Source organism: Vicia villosa, linkage group LG7, assembly GCF_029867415.1.
Source record: "Vicia villosa cultivar HV-30 ecotype Madison, WI linkage group LG7, Vvil1.0, whole genome shotgun sequence".
NCBI classification, from domain to species: domain Eukaryota; kingdom Viridiplantae; phylum Streptophyta; class Magnoliopsida; order Fabales; family Fabaceae; genus Vicia; species Vicia villosa.
Window position 1 is genome coordinate 105289546 of NC_081186.1, and position 22357 is coordinate 105311902.

Genomic DNA, 22357 nt, shown 5'->3' on the forward strand with positions numbered 1-22357 from the left:
AAAATGGGTGTAAGAATAGCATTACTCTTACACTAAAATCTAACACTTACACCGTATAATAATACGGTTTTACTTTTTAAAATGTTTAATCATTAATTTTTATTAGCTCCGACACAAACAACCACATTGGGCATGATGTATTTGATACGGTGTAAAAGTGTGGTGTTAAACTTTTGGTGTAAACATAGCAACACTCAAAGATGTAATATTTATGGGGCCCATACCATTTTTCAGTTCTTGTTATTTTACTAAATAGCAAAGAAACGAACAGTGATAATTAGGGGTGTTCAAATTAAATCGACTTAATACAAAATCGCAAAATTAAACCAAACCAAATCGAAACCGCAAAAAATCACAATTGGTTCGGATGTGTTTGGGTCATTCTTTATCAAAACTACGTGTTAGAATATAGTTTGGTTCTAATCATATAATTAGTGTTTTGATGATAACAAGCAAATAAATTTTGTATAAGTAAATATGGTACTCTAATTATATGTTTCTGATTTCAGAAGATGTTTTAATTCAAGTACCTCTAGAACTTGATAAACAAAGATGAATAAATGCAAAGATACTCAAAGTCTTAAGGCAACTTCGGATAAAGCACCAAAACCGCTGCAAACATACTGATACAGAAGATGAATTCAAAGCTGAACAGAAGTTCATGAAATCTGATTCAGAAAGAAAGATCCGTTAAAAACATAATCATTAGCAAGGCGATTGCAACACTCAAAAAATGTCATTCCCAAGGTTGATTGAAGAAGCTATCCACATGCAGCTCGTTGGAGAAAACAAAAACGAAAAGCAAACACGCAAACATTAAATGTTTCGTTCAAGAATCAAGTTAACGGACAAAAATCTTGAGCTATATATTCATGTTCGTTTAAAACAACAATGAAAAAAATAGATGCAAACATCATTTCTCTGAAAATCATCAAAGTATGAAGATACATCAAAACTCGCTGAAGAAAAAGTTTTCATATCCATATTCTGAGTTCAAACTCTCTGTGCTAAATATTAGTGAAATATCACAGTTGTGATTAACGCTTTGTAGAAGCAATCTTAAACACTATCATTTAAGGTTACTCGGTAACAGTTCTTTGAGAGACCAGTTGGGCCAGAAGTCTCAAGAAGTCTAGGACTAGTTGAGTCTTAGAAGTTAGTTAGTCACAAACAGTTGGTTTGTGCAGGTTGTTAGTCACCAGCAGTTAGCTCGTGCATTGTATTGTTAGTCACATCGGTTGGCTGTGCAATTGTAATAAAGTTCTGATTATAGTGGATTAAGTCCTCATTGAGAGAGGCTAATCATCTGTGGAGGGTGGACTGGAGTAGTTTGAGTTGCAAATGAACCAGGATAAAAATAACTGTGTTCTGTCTATTGTTGCTCTAAACGAAAAAGAAACACTTATTCAACCCCCCCCCCCTCTAAGTGTTTTCTCAACCTTCAATTGGCATCAGAGCGATTGGTTCTGGGTGCAAACACTTAACCGTGCCAAATAAAGATCCAGAAGGAAAACACTATGGCTAATGAAGTAAACAACAATGGTTTTTCAAGACCTCCTGTATTCAATGGGGAAAACTTCGAATAGTGGAAAGATAGAATAGAAAGCTTCTTTCTAGGATGTCATCCTAGCCTATGGGATACTATAGTAGATGGCTACGAACATCCTATAAATGAAGGCAAAAAGATAGACAAAAAAAACATGATAGATCAACAAAAGAAGGATTTCAAGAACCATCACAAAGCCAGAATCATCTCACTAAGTGCTATCTCACACGCTGAATATGAAAAAATCACAAACAGAGACACAACACACGACATGTTTGAGTCACTCAAAATGACTCATGAAGGCAATGCTAAAGTCAAAGAGACAAAAGCTCCGGCTCTTATCAAGAAGTATGAAGCCTTCAAGATGGAAGATGATGAGACCATTGAAGCCATGTTCTCGAGGATTCAAACTTTGATTGATGGCTTAAGAGTTCTAAACAAAGGATATACTAAAGCTGATCATGTCAAGAAAATAATCAGAAGTCTACCAAGAAGATGGGGGCCAATGGCTACAGCGTTCAAAGTCGCAAAAAATCTAGATGAAGTACATTAGAGTCATTGTTTGCAAGCCCTAAGGCCGGAACAAGGAGATGCCATTGTTAGGGCATAGAGCTTATGCTCTTCGTATCCACACGTACAGACGTTTTCAGACAAATCGGGTGCCACCATTGAGTCCGTGAGGATCCATTTAGTAGATCTGGGTGGACTTGATCCTTGTCTAACGCTTTTTTTAGTTTTGCTTCTTGCAGAAAATGGCTACCATAATTCGTAGCTAAAACCATGGCAAAGCTGAAGTAGGTTCGTAGCTGATTTGAGGAAGATGATGATGAATAGTGTTATGGTTGGTGGACCACACGCGCATGTTGGTGATTGGGTGGTCAATATTTGTTGATTCTCTCCCCACACGCAATCCGTCCATGCAATGGATAATGGGCCCGGCTAACCTGTGTTCTTTGACTTTTCAAATTACAGCGTGTTTTGATATTTATTGATATGGACGGCATTAATAATCAACAAAGCGCGTTTGATTCATGTGGTCAGAGAGGGAGAGTTGTAGCCTTAGAAACGTGGGTTCAAATCCCGCTAATGTCAATTAATTTTTAACAATTGTTTGATTGCATTTGTTTTCAGATCCAGCGGCTGCAGCCAACACACACTCATGGTGCACCATCAACACCAGCCACCGGATTCAACTCAATGTCAGATCCAACGTTCTAGAACATGTTGATCCACCATACACCCTCAAGGGCGTACCATATAGAATCCAGCGTCCAGGTTTTTCTAATTTTTTTACTCCTTTTTTTAAAAAAAAACAATTCCATATATTTTTTAAAACAAAACCAAAACCTTTTTTTTAATGAAAACAATAATTTAGTTTTTAGGTTTCATAAGTAAATTGATATAATTTTATGTTTAAGGTTTAATTAATAATAATATTTAGAATTAGTTTAATTTAATCAAATTATGGTTTTTTAGGCTAATAATTTAATTTTAGGCAAATTTTTTACCATTAGCTTTAGGCTAATTATTTTTAGGTTTTAATATAATTTTTAACCATTAATTTTCTATGTTTATTTTTAGGTTTTATTTATAATTTTGACTAGTAGTTTTTATTTTTAGGTTTATCTACTAACCTTTAAAATTTAGGGTTTATCACCTTGATTACCTCTTTATATTCACGAATTTCTCTTCTCATCCCATGCTCTATGAATGTCGCATGTGTGTTTATTATCTGCCATTTCAATTTTAGAAAATTGTATAGGTCGCAATAAGTTTTCTTGTAATAGTTTAGGTTTATAATTTCTGCCTTTTAAGTTTTTTGCCTTTCCCCCGGTTTTTGGTTTGTAATCCCCTCTCCGAAGCCTTGTAATAGCGTAGGAAATTTTACTTCTGCCTTTATTTTATATTAATGGCATGGTTAGTAAAGTAGGGAGTGGTAACCTCTAAATTGAATCTAGTTCACCTAATGCAAGATAAATATTTGAATCTAATTCACGTGATTGTTGCACACACCCACGATTATAATAGTCAAGTCCCTTCGAGCGTAGGGATACCTTAGCAAATGCTGCCTACGATTCTAAATCATCATCAAAAGATCATAGTCCATTTGAGTTGCCTAAACAATGAAATGATCTTGTCCCTCGATGTTGCCTCGAATAAAATGATGATCGTCCTTTCGAATGACTATTCACGTCCTTTCCTAAGACTTCCTACCTCCCATATGGTATGCATAGACTTATGGAAAACGATGATTCTCGATGACCCGTACATCCAATGAAAAGACTACCTACCCTCCTTATGGTATGGATAACCCTTTCAAATAAAATACTTGAAGAACAAGAAAGATCCACTTTTAGGGTAGGTACTCTTAACTGCTTGCTCACATAACTAGGTAACAAATCACAACTGTAATACGGTGGGAGAACTGACTTTTTTAAATGTTGCGGATAGCAAGAGTCGCCACCGACTTTTATTTTATCCAATTGGAAAGGCAAAAAGAACAGGAAAGACCTTTGAAAGATTTTGAGTTCGGGGGGTAGGTTATACAAAGGGAAGGCGTAAGCACCTTTGGTATCCATGGTTATCCATGGGCTCTTAATTTCTTAGCTCACTTGTTTGTTTGATTTGTTTGAAAGAAACTGTAGTGTGTGATTTAGAAAAAGATTTTGAATAAGGACTTTAACTTGTAAATAAGTGTAGCCTTTTGGAATTTATTTTGGAAAGAAGTGTGCGAAAAGCATTTTGAATTTTGAATTGAGCAAGCAGTTAAGAGTACCTACCCTAAGTTCGTCTTTCTTGTTCTTGAGGTCTTTCGTTTGAAAGGGCTATCCATACCATAAGGAAGGTAGGTAGTCTTTTCATTGGATGTTAAGGGTCATCGAGAATCATCGTTTGCCATAAGTATATCCATACCATAAAAAGGGTAGGAAGCCTTTAGGAAAGGATGTGAATAGTCATTTGCAGGCAACTTGTAAGGATACCTTAGCATTCGGAGGGACGATCATCATTTATCAAGGCGACATCGAGGGACGAGATCATTTTGAATCGTAAGTAACTCGAAGGGACTATGATCTTTTATCGAAGGAGTATGATGATTTGAATCGAAGGCAACATAAAAGGGGGTTACCTCAAAGGTGTGTGGGTGCAACAATCATGTGATTCTGATTCAATTATATTATCTTGTAAATTAGTGATCTAGATTCAGTTAATAGTCTTGCCACTCCCTATTGTTACTAACCACACAGTTAATATATTTACAGAAAAATAAAGTGTGGAAATTAAAAGTTCCTAGAGATGCGAATACAAAGCCAAAAACCTTCGAGGAGGCGAATACAAAGCCAAAAACCCGGAGATGCGGAAAATAAAAGGCAGAAATATAAACCTAATTACTATTACAAGAAAACTTATTGCGACCTATACATACTTTCTAGAATTAAAATGGCAAACAATAAATAAATAATTAAAGGTACGCGACATTCACAGAGTATGAGATGAGAAGAGAATCACGCATAAAAGAAATTCAATGTTTAAAAACAATAGTGGTAAATCTAAACCTTAAAGGAAACCCTAGCCTACAGTTAATGGGTAACACCTACCAAAAGGTTTTCTATGGTTTTTGAAGTCAAGGATAAATATAAAAACCTAATTAAAATTAAATCCAAATTATAAACTAATTAACCTAATTAATTAACTAAATCTTAAATTTTCTAAAAATCAACTAACCTAATAAAAACTAAATATTTTTAGTAAACTAAATAAATAAAATCCCAGAATTAAACTTAAAAGAAAGCTAATCCTAATTTTATTAATTAATTATTGGTTAGTTGACTAATTAATTAATGATTAGAAGGGTTAAAAAACTAATTAATGGCTAATTAAGTAAATAAAATAATAATGATAAAAGAAAGAAAGGAAAGAAAACAAAATATGGTAATGACTGGGGCGTTGGATTCAATGTGGTGGTCTTCTGAGTGTCCATCGTTGACGCGCGCATCTGGATCGTCAGATCTAACCACGTAGCAATCTGATGGCTGATGGAGAGAGGTGTATCGTGCGCCATGTATGGTCATATGCACCGGATCTGCAAACTAGATAATACAAAGAAAAAATTGCACCAGCCAGGGTTCGAACTCGTATCTTTGGCATGATCAGCAAAACGCACCATCGTCCGCGCTGCACTTTTTAGTTGAAATAGATCCAATCAAGAACTATAATATATTAAACGTAAGTGATTCAAAATTTAAAAATAGAATTTGTGCGCCTTGCCCTTCATCTTCTTCGTAGAACAAACAGGCCTATACCTATAGTGACGGACTGCAATTTTCAAAAATAAGAAATACACAATATAAATTCAATGCAAGGCCATAGACTGGATCGCAATAACCTCCTGAGTATGATTGTACCATTAATTTGGTCCAATTTCGCCTAGTTTGGAAACCCTAATTCGAAGCTTACTAACCCTAACCATGGCATCACCTGAATCCTGCACTTAAACACCAATTAACCGACACAGGAAGTTTGTAATGCTAATTCTAAACATGACCATGCCCTCATATATGTTTTATGATGCGTATATGAATGGATTAAGAATAGGAAAAAATCAAACCAAACCGTGACAAGTGAGATGAAATTCTACACGTTCTGATTGATGGTGAGGATGGAGTTATGTTCAAAAAACGCCAAGGAACTGATTGAGACGCTTTGTTTGGCCTGAATTGAACTGGAATTTGACCCACCACCTTCTCTTTGTTCACGGTTTTTGTGAGTTTTGGATGGTTCCTTTTCACAATTTTTCCTCTCGAATAAGGCTCTGGCTGCGGCAAAATCCTCTCCTTTTCTCTGACCAAGTTTAGACACTTATAGAGATTTCCTTAGGTCAACAAATTTGGAGAGAAATCATGTAATTCCAATGTTTGAGATTTGGTTAAACTTGATTGAAATTGGTTATGCAATATTTCCAAATTGGCCAAAATTTGATTCAATCTTTTCAATCTTCATTAGAACGAAATTAGATCACCTATAATGTCTAATTGGTGATTGGATTTGATTAAAAAAATTTCTCCCACCAAATCTTTGATTATTACCTAAATTATTTGATTTATATCATTTTTTAAATGAATAAAAATCAATATAAAATCAAATAAAAATCATAAATTCGTGGCATTGAGATTAGATCTTCTTGATGACTTCGAGAACAAGATTGGATCATAAAAGATTGGGCTTCTTTGCAAAAAGACCCATTTTGACCCTTATTTGCTTCATGCATTTTACCAAAAATTGACCAACTTTGACAAAGCATATCTCCCTCAATTTTTAAGGTATGGAAGTGTTCTAGAACTTTTGGGAAAGCCCAAGATGTCCTCTACAATCTACTTTGGAACATATTTTGCATTTGAAGATTTTATCTTGGAGATATGGCTCCTGACAAAAAACTGTTTTTTGTGAACTTTCAAAAGAACCTGTAATGTTCTGGCTCATATCTCCTAAGCTGAAGCATTTCTTAACCTTGGGCCCAACATCAAAGTTGTAGAGAATTGAATTTCCTTGAGAATTAGCTTTGGTTGTGAAATTTTTGATAAAATATGAGAGACTTATGGCTGGTCAAAGTTCAGTTGACTTTTAGTTCAAAACCCTAAATTAGAAACTTTTAACCTTTGATGAATTTGAAGCTTTCTTTAATGAATCATGATCAACCCTTGATCAAATGATGAATTTAACTTCAAAATATTGATTTTGACCAAAAAATCAGGAGTTTTGACTGTGATTTGAGCATAGTTGACTTCTTAGGTCAAACTGGTTGACTGTTGACCATTTGAGTAGTTGACTGGGCAATCTTGTAATTTAAGGTTTGAAACTTGGCATGAGGATTCCTTTGAAGCATATGAGAGGCCATGGGATCCATTTGAGGTCTTAGAACTTGATTTGACCTTGAGAGAAACAAAACCCTAATTGTGGACTTATTGCTTAGGAGAGAGATAGTCAGGCTTATTTCTCAGTGTTTGCCAAAATATTTTAAAATATGATGGACAAATTTTGGGGTATGACAACAACACACAATACAAAAAAGTTACAGCAGGGAGAAAGAAAAGGAAGATGCATAACAAAAAACCTAATTTGTTTTTTATTTCATTTTTCTCACACTGAAATCCTAAAATCAGAATAAGAAGAAAACAAACCCTTAAAAACTTTAAAGATCTAAGCAGAGAAGGACAAAGAGCATAAACCTTGATTCGTAGATTTTGTAAATCCTTCCAGAACCCAGTTGTCTTTGTTGAAGAAAAGAATGAGGGAAGAAAGAAGAAGAAGAAGAAGAAGAAGAAGAAGAAGAAGAGATGAAAGAAGCAAGAAGAAAGAGAGACAACAGAAGAGAGAAGAAAGCTAAAGAGAAAGAGAGAAAGGTAGCGGAAGAGAGAACATGAATTTACATCTTTTGTGTGGAAAATGGAGGGTGGCGTGCATCATGTCTGCAGAGAGCATGCTTTTGGAAGAAGAAATTATAGTTTCAAGATATTTTGGGAAGAGAAGATAAAGGGGTTGCAGGAAACGATATCCATTTGGATGCAATTTGTGGTCAAGAGGAGAAAAGTGGCTTGCAAAAAAGTAAATAGTAGTCTGCGAAATAGTAATAGTTTGGAAGGAAATGTTCTTTTATTTAATGTACTTTATTTGTTGTTGTCCAATAAAATATCTTTTAGTGTTTAGAACAAACCAACATAAGACATTATTTGCCCCAAATATATTAATTTAGGCTAAGATAATCAAAGGGTATTATGGTAAATTCCAGAACAACAAATTTTCTTATATTATAGATTTCTATTTATATTCTAACAACTACTACAACTTGATAAATTAAATTAATATTTATATGACAATCATCATTGAAAACTTTTTTTTTTTGTTAATTCATATTTTTTAAAAATATTTTTTAACCATAACTATATAATATTTGTTAAATATTTATTTCGACTTTTCGTGACTCGTGCGAACGCACGGGTCTTTTACTAGTTATTATAAATAGGTGGGTGTTGTCAAACTAATAATGCATTGCAAAATTTTGAAAAAGAAATTAACGTTCAAGTAATTGATAATTTTGGATCAACAATTTTCACTCTCTTATTTGTTTGATAACATGAATCAAGTAATAAGATTGGTATATGTGTTTTACGATATCTAAATTAATACTAAATAATTTGTTAAAAGAATTTATTTATATATTATATTTTTTGTTATAGGATTTAGCTTATCCATCGGAGCTTGGTATATTTGTGGACAAACGAATGTTGTTTAAGGTAGAGGTTACTGATGCCAGTTTGTTTCGTAATTGACGCAATTATATTGTGAAGAAGATGACTCAAGACGGGGAGATAATCAATCGGTTTTTAACATTGTATGAGATCAATGTATGAAAACATTTTGTATTGATATTTCTTATTTTTTTATTGATAATTTAAGTAATACTCACTCTCTCAACATATATAACAAATGAATAAACCGGATATTGATGCTGAGCGTGTTCAGATAGGAAATGAAATTGCCGATAATAATATTATGGTATATAAATTGTTTTTTTTTTTTTTTTATATTAAGAGATTGGCTCATAGTCCTGAATCAATTGTGAATGATATCAATGGTGGTAAATGATATCAACGGTGGTGCTACATCGGTTATCAAAGATCCTAAATGTGTGAAGCTTGAAAACTCTAATTGAATGTCCTGCGTGTTAAAGACTATCGTTGTGTCTTGCAGTTTATTTTAACTTACCCGTTGCTAAACCACGTTGATGCCAAATATGACATTTGTTTTAATCAAATTTGCAATAATCACGTAAACATTCCATGATAGTTGAGATTATATTTTTTGATATAATAAAAAAACAAAAAATCATTATCATTAATCTCGGCACTGTGATATAATTATTGAATGCATACTAAGCTCTTCGTTACTCACAAAATATAGCAATGATCATAAGCTCTTCGTTACTCACAAAATATAGCAATAATCAATATGATCAGATCCAATTTATTTATAACTAGTATATAACCCTCGCGTTGCGCGGTTGACTTATAATATATTATTGTCATTGTATATAATATTTTAAACTTCAAAATATTGTTATTATATTTATTATTATGACTATAAAATTTAGAAAAAAATATATATTAAATGATGATAACTCAATATCACACATTGATATACACATAATTATGAATATAATAATAAAAATAAATAATTAATTGATTTAATTGTTAATAAAAATTTGTATCAAGACAATAAATGACTGAATAAATATAAATAAATGATAGAAGTTACAAAATAGAAAAAAATAGTTGAAAAATTTATCAGTTATATTTATATATTTATTCAATCAATGACATTTTTAAATTGTTAGCTTTTGATATTGTATTTATTTTAATTTTGTAAGAATTCACTCTCTTTCTAACTATTAATTTTTTATATTTTTCATAGATTTTAAATTATTTATTAATTTCATTCGTTGATATTTATTTCATTACTATTACTATGAAATATTTAAAAATATATTTTTATTATTATTAATTTTGAAGTAATGATGGTTTAATTCAACAGTTTTATAATGATCAGTTTTCATTAAAATTATTATAAAAAATTTAAAAATTCTAATATTTAATTTTATAAATTTAATTAATTAATAATTAAAAAAGTGAGACCTTGAATAAATAATTTTTTTGTTAAAATATCTGGTTAATGGTTAAAATATATGATTAAAATATATTGTAAGACTCTTTTCTTAAAATAAAATATTATATATTACACTTAAATTTGTAGAACCACAGTGCTCTATAACTATTCTTTTTATCTTTAAATAATTTTAAAGGTCAATAGTCAAATTAAAAATTCTAATATTTAATTTTATAAAGCCCATAAATTTTGAAATTAGAAAACCAATAAATATGTGCATTTTTAATTCTATAATAACCAACATATATCAAAATAAATATGACTATAAATATGATTAAAATAATAATTACAATTTATATCTACAAGAAAGCAGTACTACCATTCTAGAATTGTGAAGAAAGAGGAAGAAAATTAAAAAAAAATTAAAAAATCATAATAAAAATAAAAACATCTTAACATAAGCAGATGTATTACAATTTCTAGAATTTAGATTTTCCATATGAATGCAAGAGATGTATATTTCAATATTCGTTATAAAATTGTTATTTGTAGGAGCTTGTGCCAATTATACCTTTTTTAAATTGTAAAACCTGCAAAATAAAAATTAGAAATTATATTACACAATATGAATATGAGTATTAAATGAATTTGAATATGATGAAAATAATATAGATGAAGTAAATTTAAATATGATCAAAATAAGAAATAAAATTTATTAGAAAAAATATGGACATAAAAAAAATGGAACCTTCCAAAAGCTTTTGGATTAGATAAAGATAGAAAAATCAATTATCTTTTTTAATCGATAGAATATTTCACTCATTCATTCCATGCTTTGTCAAATTATTCATCAAATCAAATTCCAAAATATATGTGTGACAGTGAGAAAAAAAGTGAGAAGAGTTTATCTATTTAAGGAAGAAATGTTGACGAATTTATGGGTTTCAAAATAATGAAATGATATTATGATGGACAGTTTCATAAAACTCTTCACTTTTTAAACATTAAGTTTTGCAATAATTATAAAAATAATATAATTAAAAAATTTGTAACTGATTTTGTTCCAAAAATAAATTGTAATTAAAATAGGATGGTGGAAAACCTTCAAAATACATCGTTACTAATTGGTATTGGAGAGTTATAACTACATTAAGAATCTAATTGTAGTAATTAATAATTATAACTACATAAGGAAAGAAAATATTGATGGAAAGAAAATTAAAAAAATAATCAGTTACAAATATTGATGGGAAAATGAAAGCTATTTTTTTTATCATAATTAGTTAAAAAATAATTTTATATTTGTAATTTTATAATGTCAAATTTATATGAAAAACGAAATGAGAAAATATTTATCTTAATGTATAGTTTACTTCCTAATTAAAATGATATAATTAAATATTTAGTTTTAATTAATTAATTTGACTACAAAAAATTAAATAAGTGAATTAAAGTCATTTTTTATTATAACTTATTAATAAATATTTATATAAATACAATAATTAAATGAATGGTAATCAAACAATAGCAGTTACAGAATTGAAATGAAAGAAAAAAAAATCAAATATTTATGTGATATATTTCTATATTTATTCAATTAAATTAATATTTTATGATATTTTATCTACTTGAGTATTTTAGTTTTCACTATACTTAGTATTTATTATCTATATTTTCTATTGATTTCAATATAAATTAATTTTGGGCATCACTATTTTAAAAATATATTTTACAAATATTTCTATTAATTTACTAACGAAATAAATTCAATAAAACATATTACTTAAGTAATTTATTTATATAGTATATTTATCGTTAATTGAGTAAACGTTATTAAATAGTTGTCTAGATTATTATACAAAACTACTAAGATAAAATCATTTAAAAAATAATTATTTTATATTATTGTTAATAATAATTATTTTTATATTTAAAAAATAATTGTTATAATATAAAAAATAATTATTTTATATGTTGGAAATATGTCTTTACATTTATATTAAGTAGATTATTTATGTATATATAGTTTTACTCTATTTTAAGTTATTATTTATTTTTATTACTTATCACTATGGCTCAATATTATTATTAACTTTTTAATATATATATATATATATATATATATATATATATATATATATATATATATATATATATATAAACATATTTTTAAATATATTTTGAATCCAACAATTTATATTAAAATATTATTTATGTATATTTAGTTTTACTCTATTTCAAGTTATTATTTATTTGTATTATTTATCACAATGGCTCAATATTATTATTAAAATATTTATTATTTTTATTATTATTTTAATTATTAATATTGCATCAATTATTAAATAATATTTTTATTATTACTATTATTTGAATTATTAATATTGTGTCAATTAATAAATAATATTAATTATTACTTATTATTATATTATTAAGGTTAATATTATTATTATTATATTGTTAATGATTATTTATTCTATAATTATTATAATTATTATTTATTTGAATATTGAATTTGTATAATTATGGTTTGTATTTAGAATTATTTCTAAATGACATGTGGCAATAATTATTATCAAGATGATATGTGGCTAGAGTTGCCATCATGACCTCTTTACATTTATATTAAGTAGATATTGAAAGCTATTTTAATTTTATTATTTCAATAATATATAACATGCTAAAAAATATGTGTATCCCAAGTGTCAAAGTCTAATTTATTAAAAATATAATATTTTATTTGGTATTTCCCGCCACTTTACATAATGAACATACTCCCTCTCCCTCAGACAATAATTATAAGCAAATATTCTCTTTTTAGGTCCGTTGAATAATAAATGTATTTGGTCTTTTATGTAGATTAGATACATTCATTGCTCAATTAACTTAAAAATGGAATTTATAATTAAAGCCGGAGGGACAATTTATTTCATCTGAAAAAAGAAATGCTTTGTTGAAACACAAACAAACCTCAGCGTTGACTTCAACTCCTCTCACCCACTCGAATCGAACTAATGGATTCTTCTTCATCATCATCCTTAAAATTCAATGATAAATGGATCTACGACGTGTTCGTCAGCTATTTAGGGAAAGACACGGGTCAGAATTTCGTTTCACATCTACAAACTGCACTCACAATTGCAGGAATTACCACTTGTATCAACTATCGGATTGGAAATGGAACCGAGCTGGGACCAGAACTTTCACGAGCAATAGGATGGTCTCGTATATCTATCCTTGTTTTCTCCCGAAACTACACTCAATCTAGTTGGTGTCTTAACGAACTTCAAAAAGTCATGGAATGCCACAGAACTGGTGACCAGGCTGTTGTCCCTGTGTTTTATGATGTTGATCCATCGGTTGTACGCCTCCAGAATGGTGGTTTTGGAAAAGATTTGAGAGCCACCGCAAAAAGAATCTCAGCAAAGGGAAAGATGGAACATGTGCTGTCTAGTTGGAGGAAGGCACTCACCGAAGCTGCTAATTTGTTAGGTTGGGATGCCACCAAGTACAGGTTAATCAACACTTTATAGTTTTTTTTTTTTAATTATTTTCTAGAAGATAGACTATGTTTGGATTGACGGAACCGGATTAAGTGGAGTAGAATGAAACATAATAGCTGAATAAGATATATATCTTATTGTTTGGGTATTTTATTAATAATGTTCCTGGAATAAAAAAAAATGGAGGAGTGGATGAAATGGATTCCATCAAGTTCCATTTCATCCATCATTTGCAAATCCTAACAATAAAATCATCTTATTTACCACTCCATTTCATTCCATCACAAACCACCAATCCAAACATACCCATAATAATGTATATATTTTTTACTTTGATGTCTTTGCCAATGTATGTTCACTCTGTGTGTTTTATAATAATTATTATACTACAAGGTATAAAGATGAACTAGTGCAGCGAATTGTTGAGGATGTTTTGAGAAAGCTAAACAGGGGATTATTGAATATTACCAAATTTCCAGTTGGATTGCATGCCCATGTGCAACAAGTGATACAGTTTATTGAAAATCAGTCAAGCAAAGTTTGTTTGATAGGGATCTGGGGTATGGGTGGATTGGGTAAAACAACAACAGCCAGAGCTGTCTACAACCAAATTCATTACAAATTTGATGACCTGAGCTTCATTGAAAATATTAGAGAAGTTTGTACAAAAGGTGACGGAGAGATTATTCATTTACAAGAACAGCCTCTTTCAAATGTCTTGGAAACAAATGAGAAGATACATACTACATATGGGATATCCACAACTGAGAAAAGATTTATAGGGAAAAAGGTACTCATTGTACTCGATGATGTGAGCACATTTGGTCAAGTAGAAGCCCTGTGTGGAAACCGTAAATGTTATGGTCTAGGAAGTGTATTGATTGTCACCACCAGGGATAAGCGCATACTTAATTTACTTAAAGTTGACCGTGTATTTAGTATAGAGGAAATGGACACAAGCAAGTCCCTTGAGCTTTTCTGTTGGCATGCTTTCAGACAACCCAGTCCAATAGAAGACTTCCGTGAGCTCTCAAAGAACGTAGTTGCTTATTGTGGAGGATTACCGGTTGCTCTTGAAGTCCTTGGTTCTTCCTTATATGAGAGAACAGAAAAAGAATGGATAAGTGTACTGTCAAAACTAAAGAGAACTCCAAATGATCGAGTGCAAGAAAAATTGAGAATAAGTTATGATAGTTTGAAGGATGATATGACAAAGGATATATTTCTTGACATATGTTGTTTCTTTATCGGCAAGGATAAAGGCGATGTTACAGAGATATTAAATAACTATGGACTTTATGCTGATGTTGGCATAGCCATGCTCGTAGAGTGCAGCCTCCTAAAAGTTGAGAAGAATGACAAGCTTGGAATGCATGATTTAATAAGAGACATGGGAAGAGAAATTGTTCGCGGAAGTTCACAAAAAGAACCTGGGAAGCGGAGTCGGTTGTGGCTTCACGAGGATGTACATGATGTTTTGACCACAAAATCTGTAAGAACTTTAATCACCCTTATCAGACCCTATTTGTTTCTGAACTATTTTGCCTTGTTATATTCCTTACAAGTGGCTTAGGCTAAAATACTGTAGCTTCATACATCACTTTGTTTCTTGCAAAAAGAAAAACGCTTCCTATTACTTTTATATTTTCCTCACATGTAGGGAACAGAAGCTATACAGGGATTGGTTTTGAAGTCGGAAAGAACTGGCAGAATTCGCTTCAGTACGGATTCTTTCAAGGAGATGAAGAAACTCAGACTTCTAGAACTTGATCGCGTTGACCTCACTGGAGATTATGGCAACCTTTCTAAAGAACTAAGATGGGTCCACTGGCAAGGATTTAGCTTGAACTATATACCTGATGAATTTTATCAAGGAAATCTAGTTGTTATCGACTTAAAATTCAGCAATATTAAAAAAGTTTGGAATAAAACCCAGGTATAGTATTAACATTTTACTTTGAACCCATAAGTTGTTTAAAATTTATTATAATTGTTGCCACCATTTCATTTTCCATTTTTCTCTAATTTTTATTTTAAACATTTATCTTCTATCAGGTGCTAGTGAATCTAAAAATTCTCAATCTCAGTCATTCGAGATACTTGAACAGAGGTCCGGACTTTTCAAAATTACCAAATCTTGAAAAGCTCATTATGATGGATTGTCCATCTTTGTCCAAAATACACCCATCCATTGGAGATCTCAATAATCTTCTTCTAATAAATTTGAAGGACTGTACAGGTCTTAGCCATCTTCCAAAGAAGATCTATCAACTGAAATCTTTGGAAACTCTCATCCTTTCTGGTTGTTCGAAGCTTGACAAGTTGGAAGAAGACATAGTGCAATTGGAATCCTTGACAACGCTGATTGCCAAAGGTACATCTGTAAAACATGTTCCCTATTCAATACTAAGATTGAAAAGCATTGGATATATATCCCTGTGTGGACATGAAGGATTATCACGCGAAATTTTTCCTTCTCTCATCTCGTCTTGGATGTCACCAACCATGAACTCTCTTCCCCAAATTTCCCCATTTAGGAACATTACATATTATCTAGCTTCTATCGCTGTACAGAAAAATAACCCTGGCTTTTTATCACCAACGGTTAGCAGCCTTTTACGACTGAGAACTTTTGGGGTACAATTCCGCTCAAAGATTGAACTTACTCAAGAATTACGAAGAATTCTTGATGATCAATATGATATTAGATTTACCAAAGTAGAAACATCACAATTCTCAAATCTATCCTTGAGATCACTTTTGATTGGAATGGGAAGTTTCCACAAAGTCATCGATACTCTAAGCAAGAGCATATTACAGGTTCCTTTCCCATCTTCTTGGATTTCCTAACCTTTATCTATTATAATTTGTTAAATCTAAAGTGCCACATGGCATAATGTAGACCTTAATGCTTTACTTCTCAGCAATTTTTACGTGTCAATATTTTCGATTAGGTGTCACCTTATAAAACCTTTTTTTTAGTGTTCTTGTATTGTATAATTACTATCACACAACTCACAAGAACTAGGTTGCTAGATTGTTCTTTATAACTACTGAATAGTTAAACTGTTAATGTATGTTGTTTACTTGTTCCGTTGTTCTCAATATTAGTAGGAGTGTTACTACACCATTACTATTTTGTATTTAGGAAGAAGTGATCTACTTGCTAGAATCAACTATGTGAATTAAAGCAAACAAGGTATTCTACATAACTGACAACTGTACAGTTCCTGATATAAGAGAATACATAAGAATCTATGAAGTATACGGAGTAGGGATGGCAACGGGGCGGGTCGGGGACGGTTATTACCTTTCCCAAACCCAAACCCGAATCCCCAAACAATCCCCGTTCTCCGCCCCAAACCCAATCGGAGAAGGAGAATTAAAACCCAAACCCGACCCAAACGGGTTCGGGGTGGGTTCGGGTATCCCCGCCCCGCCACCATCCATTTAGTGAAATCAATTTTTTGATAGAAATATTTATTTCTTTTTTAAAATTAAATTACTTTATAAATAATAAAATAAAACAATTTCAAAAAAATTCATACATACATTTCAAATATTCTAAATAGTAAATACAAATCAAAACATAAAAACATTAGCGACATATTTAATATTCTAAATTATCAAAAATATATAATAATATATACAATGAAATAAACGGGGACGGGTTCGGGGTGGGTACTAGTGTCCCCATTACCCGCCTCGTCCCCATATCTTATAATCGGGGAAAACCCAAACTCGAACCCAAACTCAGTCAAAGCGGGTTTTCCCCGTCAACTTCGAGGCGGATTCGGGTGGGTACCCACGGATACGGGTTTTGTTGTCATGCCTAATACGGAGCGGCGAGCTGTAAATAGATATACTGGGTTATGAGAAAACAATACCTCAATACAGAAATGATTAATCTGTCACTCAACATGTGATTTAAACTGTCAAAAGCAAGGAAAACCTTGGAGTTTATCACATATCACATAAAATCAGACAAACCAATAATAATCAATAAAGGATTACAAGTTGATAAAAATAAAAGCAGAAACTGAAACAATGCTGGAAATCCAAAGATCACTTGAATCAATTCCAAAATTTGTCTTTAATACTACAACTAGAAGTTAACTTCCAGAGCAATTTCTTTTCTCTTTCAATTTCACTCTCTTGACACCACTACACTCCACATCTCAAAGTATAATTACATATAAATAACTATCCGAATACTCCTCTAATTGTTTTCCTCATGATAGTTATTTTTTAATGGGAATAAGGGTATCCCCAAGGGCATATCAATTCTTTCAACTAGCTTTCTAGTTTATGGTTTTCTGTTATTTTCTTAAAACATTTTAACCTTTTGGAATTGGGATTGACATTTACAAAAAGTCTATTTGAATAGTAGAAGTACTTAATTAAGTTAGCATTTGTTCATGATACAGGGATTAACAACCAAAGATTCGGGTGAATATTTCCTTCCCGGGGACAATTATCCTTCTTGGTTAGTCTATAAGGGTGAAGGACCTTCAGTAAAGTTTCAAGTGCCTGAGGATAGTGATTACTGTATGAAGGGAATAACTTTATGCGCTGTTTATTCATCAACATCTGAAAACATGGCAACTGAATGTCTCACAAGTGTTTCTATAATTAATTACAATAAATTCACTGTTCATATATACAAGCGAGATACAATAATGTCCTTTAATGATGAAGATTGGAAGAACGTAGCATCAAATCTAGGACCTGGTGACAATGTGGAGATATTTGTAGCTTTTGGGCATGGGTTGATTGTTAAGAAGGTAGCTGTCTATCTATTATATTACCAGTCAATTGATATGGATGTTTCTGCAAATGAGAAAGATGGTTTGATGAATGATGTTGGTCCTATGTTCAAAGGTGGTTTGTGGAGTTGTGATTATAAAAAAGATATGGATGAAACAAGTAAAAGATACCAGGAAATTCTGAATCAATCAGAGAATGCTGTTGAGATAGAGGTTTTGGGAAATGATGTTGACGTCAATAAAAGGTAGAAAAATTGTTTTGCATTCGATTGTAGTAATTAAAGTTGATTTAGGAGAAATGGTTGTTTATATAGCATATAGAATTTTGTAAATTATTTTTATTAAAAAAAAAAGGAAGAGAAGGGTCAAAATGAAAAAAATTAATTAGTGTACTATTTTTGTTTTGTTTTAACAGGTTGGCTTCTGCAGCCTTTCATGAATATGGACAGATTTATGATGTTATGGATGAGTTGGAAAAACTTAAGAACTCTGTTGAATGCATTAGATTTGAGCTCCTTGATGCACAGGAGAAACAAGAACAATATTGTGCTGCGCAAAGTTGGATAAGAAGTCTCGAAGATGTGCTTCATCTTGCAGATGACTTACTAGATGAGTTTATTATTGAAGGTATGAGATACAAAGTGAATGCAGGTGATAAGAAAAAGATGTCACGGGTATTTCGTTCATTATCTTCAAATCATACTTATCTTCGCCGAACACTGGTTCCTAAATTCAAAAAAATAAAAAAAATGTTTGATGATATGGTGGAAGAAATGGCTAAGTTGAATTTAGGCCCAAAAGCTGCGGTGGTTAAGCACACTGACAGCTTAAGGAACAAATCTGTTTCTTTTTTGTTAGAATCGGATATCATTGGAAGAGAAGATGAGAAAAAGGAAATTATAAATCTCTTGAGGCAACCACGTAGAAATATATCATCAATTGCTATTGTTGGTATGGGAGGTATAGGCAAGACAGCTCTTGCTCAGTTCGTATATAATGATGTGGAAGTGCAAAATCATTTTGAAAAAAAAATGTGGGTATGTGTATCTCCTAACTTTGATGTCAAGACTATTGTGAAGAAAATGTTGGAGTCATTAACCGATAGCAAAATTGATGATAAGTTATCCATTGAATACATACAACATAAACTTCATGAAAATTTAGCTGGTGAAAGATATTTGTTAGTCTTGGATAACATTTGGAATGCTAGTCATGAAAAATGGACTCAATTGAGAACTTATTTAATGTGTGGTGCTGAAGACAGTAAGGTTTTAATGACAACTCGTGATGGCAGTCTTGCAGAAAGACTGGAAGCAAGCGACCTCTATTTTTTGAGTGGTTTGACTCTAGATGTATCTTGGAGTATTTTAAAGAAAATGATATTTAGGAATGAAACCGATGGAGTGGATCAAAAACTTGAATCAATTGGTATACAAATAGCCGAAGAGTGCATGGGACATCCACTATTGATTCGAACACTGGGAGGCCTATTACAGAGTAAAAGTGAAGAAATGGAATGGATCGATGTCTTACGAGAAGTGTTTTTGGAATTAGGCGAACACAGAGAAAGCATCATACCCCACATCCTGAAAATGAGTTACCAAAGTTTGTCACCTCGGTTAAGACAATGTTTTGCTTATTGCTCTTTATTTCCCAAGGATTGGGAAATCGAGAAGGATCTATTGATTCAACTTTGGATGGCACAGGGTTATCTTCAATGCTCAGATGAAAAGGAAATCATGGAAGACACTGGTGAAGAATTTGTGAAGATTTTCTTGATGAGGTCATTTTTCCAAGATGTCAAAGTGGGCGAAGATGGTGAAATAGTTAGTTTCAAAATGCATGATTTAATGCATGACCTTGCAATAGCAGCAGCTGGCAATGATTGTTGTTACTTGGACAGTGAGACAAATAGCTGTGTACAAAGACCCATGCATGTATCGTTGGAGCCCAATGCAGTTCATTTGTTGGACTCATTTGATGGAAGCAGGTTGCGAACTTTGATTTTGCTGTCTTCCAATGAGGAAGAATTGAATGAGGATAAATTGTCAGTAATTTCAAAATTCAAACAGTTGCGTGTCTTAAAGCTGTCGAATTGTTCTTTAAGCAAGTCTTCTAGATCAATTGGAAAAATGAAACATTTAAGATATCTTAACTTGTCAAATTGTAGAGGACTGGGAAGTCTTTACAAATCCTTAAGCAGCCTTGTTTTGTTACAAACACTAACATTGACACCTAATGAAAAAGTGGAGCTTTTTACAAAGGTTGTATCAAAATTGATCAATTTGAGACACCTCCACATCTCTGATTGGGAAGCCTCCAGAGACAGGACACCATTTGGATTTGTACAATTGAGCATTTGGCAACATAAGAGGATGAATATTTCAAATTGGCTTTCTCCACTGACAAATATTGTTGAAATATCTTTCTTTTTGTGTGGAAGTCTCCAGTTTCTCCCACCGTTGGAGCGTCTCCCGTTCCTTAAGTCACTTCATATAGGTTTCCTTGAAGAACTGGAGTACATATATTATGAACAAGATTTTTCTTCAGTGTTCTTTCCATCTCTAAAGAGCCTCTCTTTGCAGTTTTGTTACAAGTTGAGGGGATGGAGGAAGATGGGAGATGATTTCAATAATACTAACTCTTCACAAAATCTCTCCTTGCCTACCTTTCCTCGTCTGTCTCAATTATCAATCATAGGATGTCTGAAGTTGACTTGCATGCCTGCCTTCCCAAGTCTTGAAAACGGATTGGAATGGTATGATAGTAGTGTGGAAACATTGGTAGCAACACTGAACAACGAAACATTGAATGGCTTCCCTGCTCTTTCCATGCTCAAATCCTTGCATATTGATGGAGTAAGCCTGGATGTGAAAAGTATCCCGAGTGATTGGATGAAAAACCTCACTTCTCTCCAGTTTCTTCATATTAATTGGTTTTCACCTCAAACGTTCCGGGATACAGAAGCTTGGTTTGAGAACAACTCCGAGTGTCTTCCTTGTCTACAAATAATTGGCTTTCATAATTGTGAAGAGATAGAGGTACTGCCTGATTGGATCTGCAACCTCTCATCGCTTCAGCATCTGAAGATGCATGATTGCATAAATTTGGCATCACTGCCCAATAGAATGTCCAGTCTAACCAACTTACAGACCCTAGAAATCATTGGATGTCCCCTCTTAGTTGAAGAATGCCAGAAACAAACGGGTGAAACTTGGGACAAAATTTGTGATACGCCTTTAAAACATATGTATGAGTGGAGGGGGAAAAAGGGAAATAGGGAGGAAGGAGTAAGAATTGAAAGGAGGGATGATGAAGTGGGAGGGAAAATAACTAATTACTTAGGGGGAAGTAAGAGAGTGGAGGAAGGGATTGAAGAAATCAGTGAACACACACAGAAGAGAATAAAGGGAAACCTGACGTATGGTGTGAGGCATTCTAGAAGCAATTTGGTGGCTGAGCAGTCAGACTCAGAGTCATTGTTATTATGAGAATATTAGTATCTTCATTTACCAATTTGTAAGGAGCTAGTCTCCATTCCATCTTAGTACTATTTTCGTTGTAAGAAGTTAGTCACAATCTTCAATATGCATCTATTCCATTACTTCCTGCTATTACACTTTTGTTATCACTGCTTTAATTTTGTTATCACTGCTTTAATCTGTTAATTTGTAAAGTCCCAAAGATAATCATATCATCACTTCATTAGCTATAACCTCTACAAACAACTAATTTTTTGGTTTCTATTATTTTTGGTATCTAAAAAAACTATTCATTTTTATAAACTTCTATTCGTAATAATAATATTAATAATAGTTGCCTTCTAAGGTGAGGTAGCTGTTAAGTCTATCCCAGGTGAATTAACATATGCAACTTAATATATA

The 22357-nt window shown here is 32.0% G+C and overlaps 1 protein-coding gene across 1 annotated transcript; it reads left to right on the forward strand.

Annotated features, from left to right (window-relative positions):
- The first annotated feature begins 13150 nt into the window (after positions 1-13150).
- Positions 13151-22349, forward strand: LOC131616377 (uncharacterized). Its single transcript, XM_058887693.1, has 6 exons — positions 13151-13718; positions 14101-15199; positions 15368-15643; positions 15763-16527; positions 18135-18718; positions 18889-22349. The coding sequence occupies exons 1-6, from the start codon at positions 13219-13221 to the stop codon at positions 21962-21964; spliced, it is 6300 nt and encodes a 2099-aa protein (XP_058743676.1). The 5' UTR covers positions 13151-13218; the 3' UTR covers positions 21965-22349.
- Positions 22350-22357: the final 8 nt, after the last annotated feature.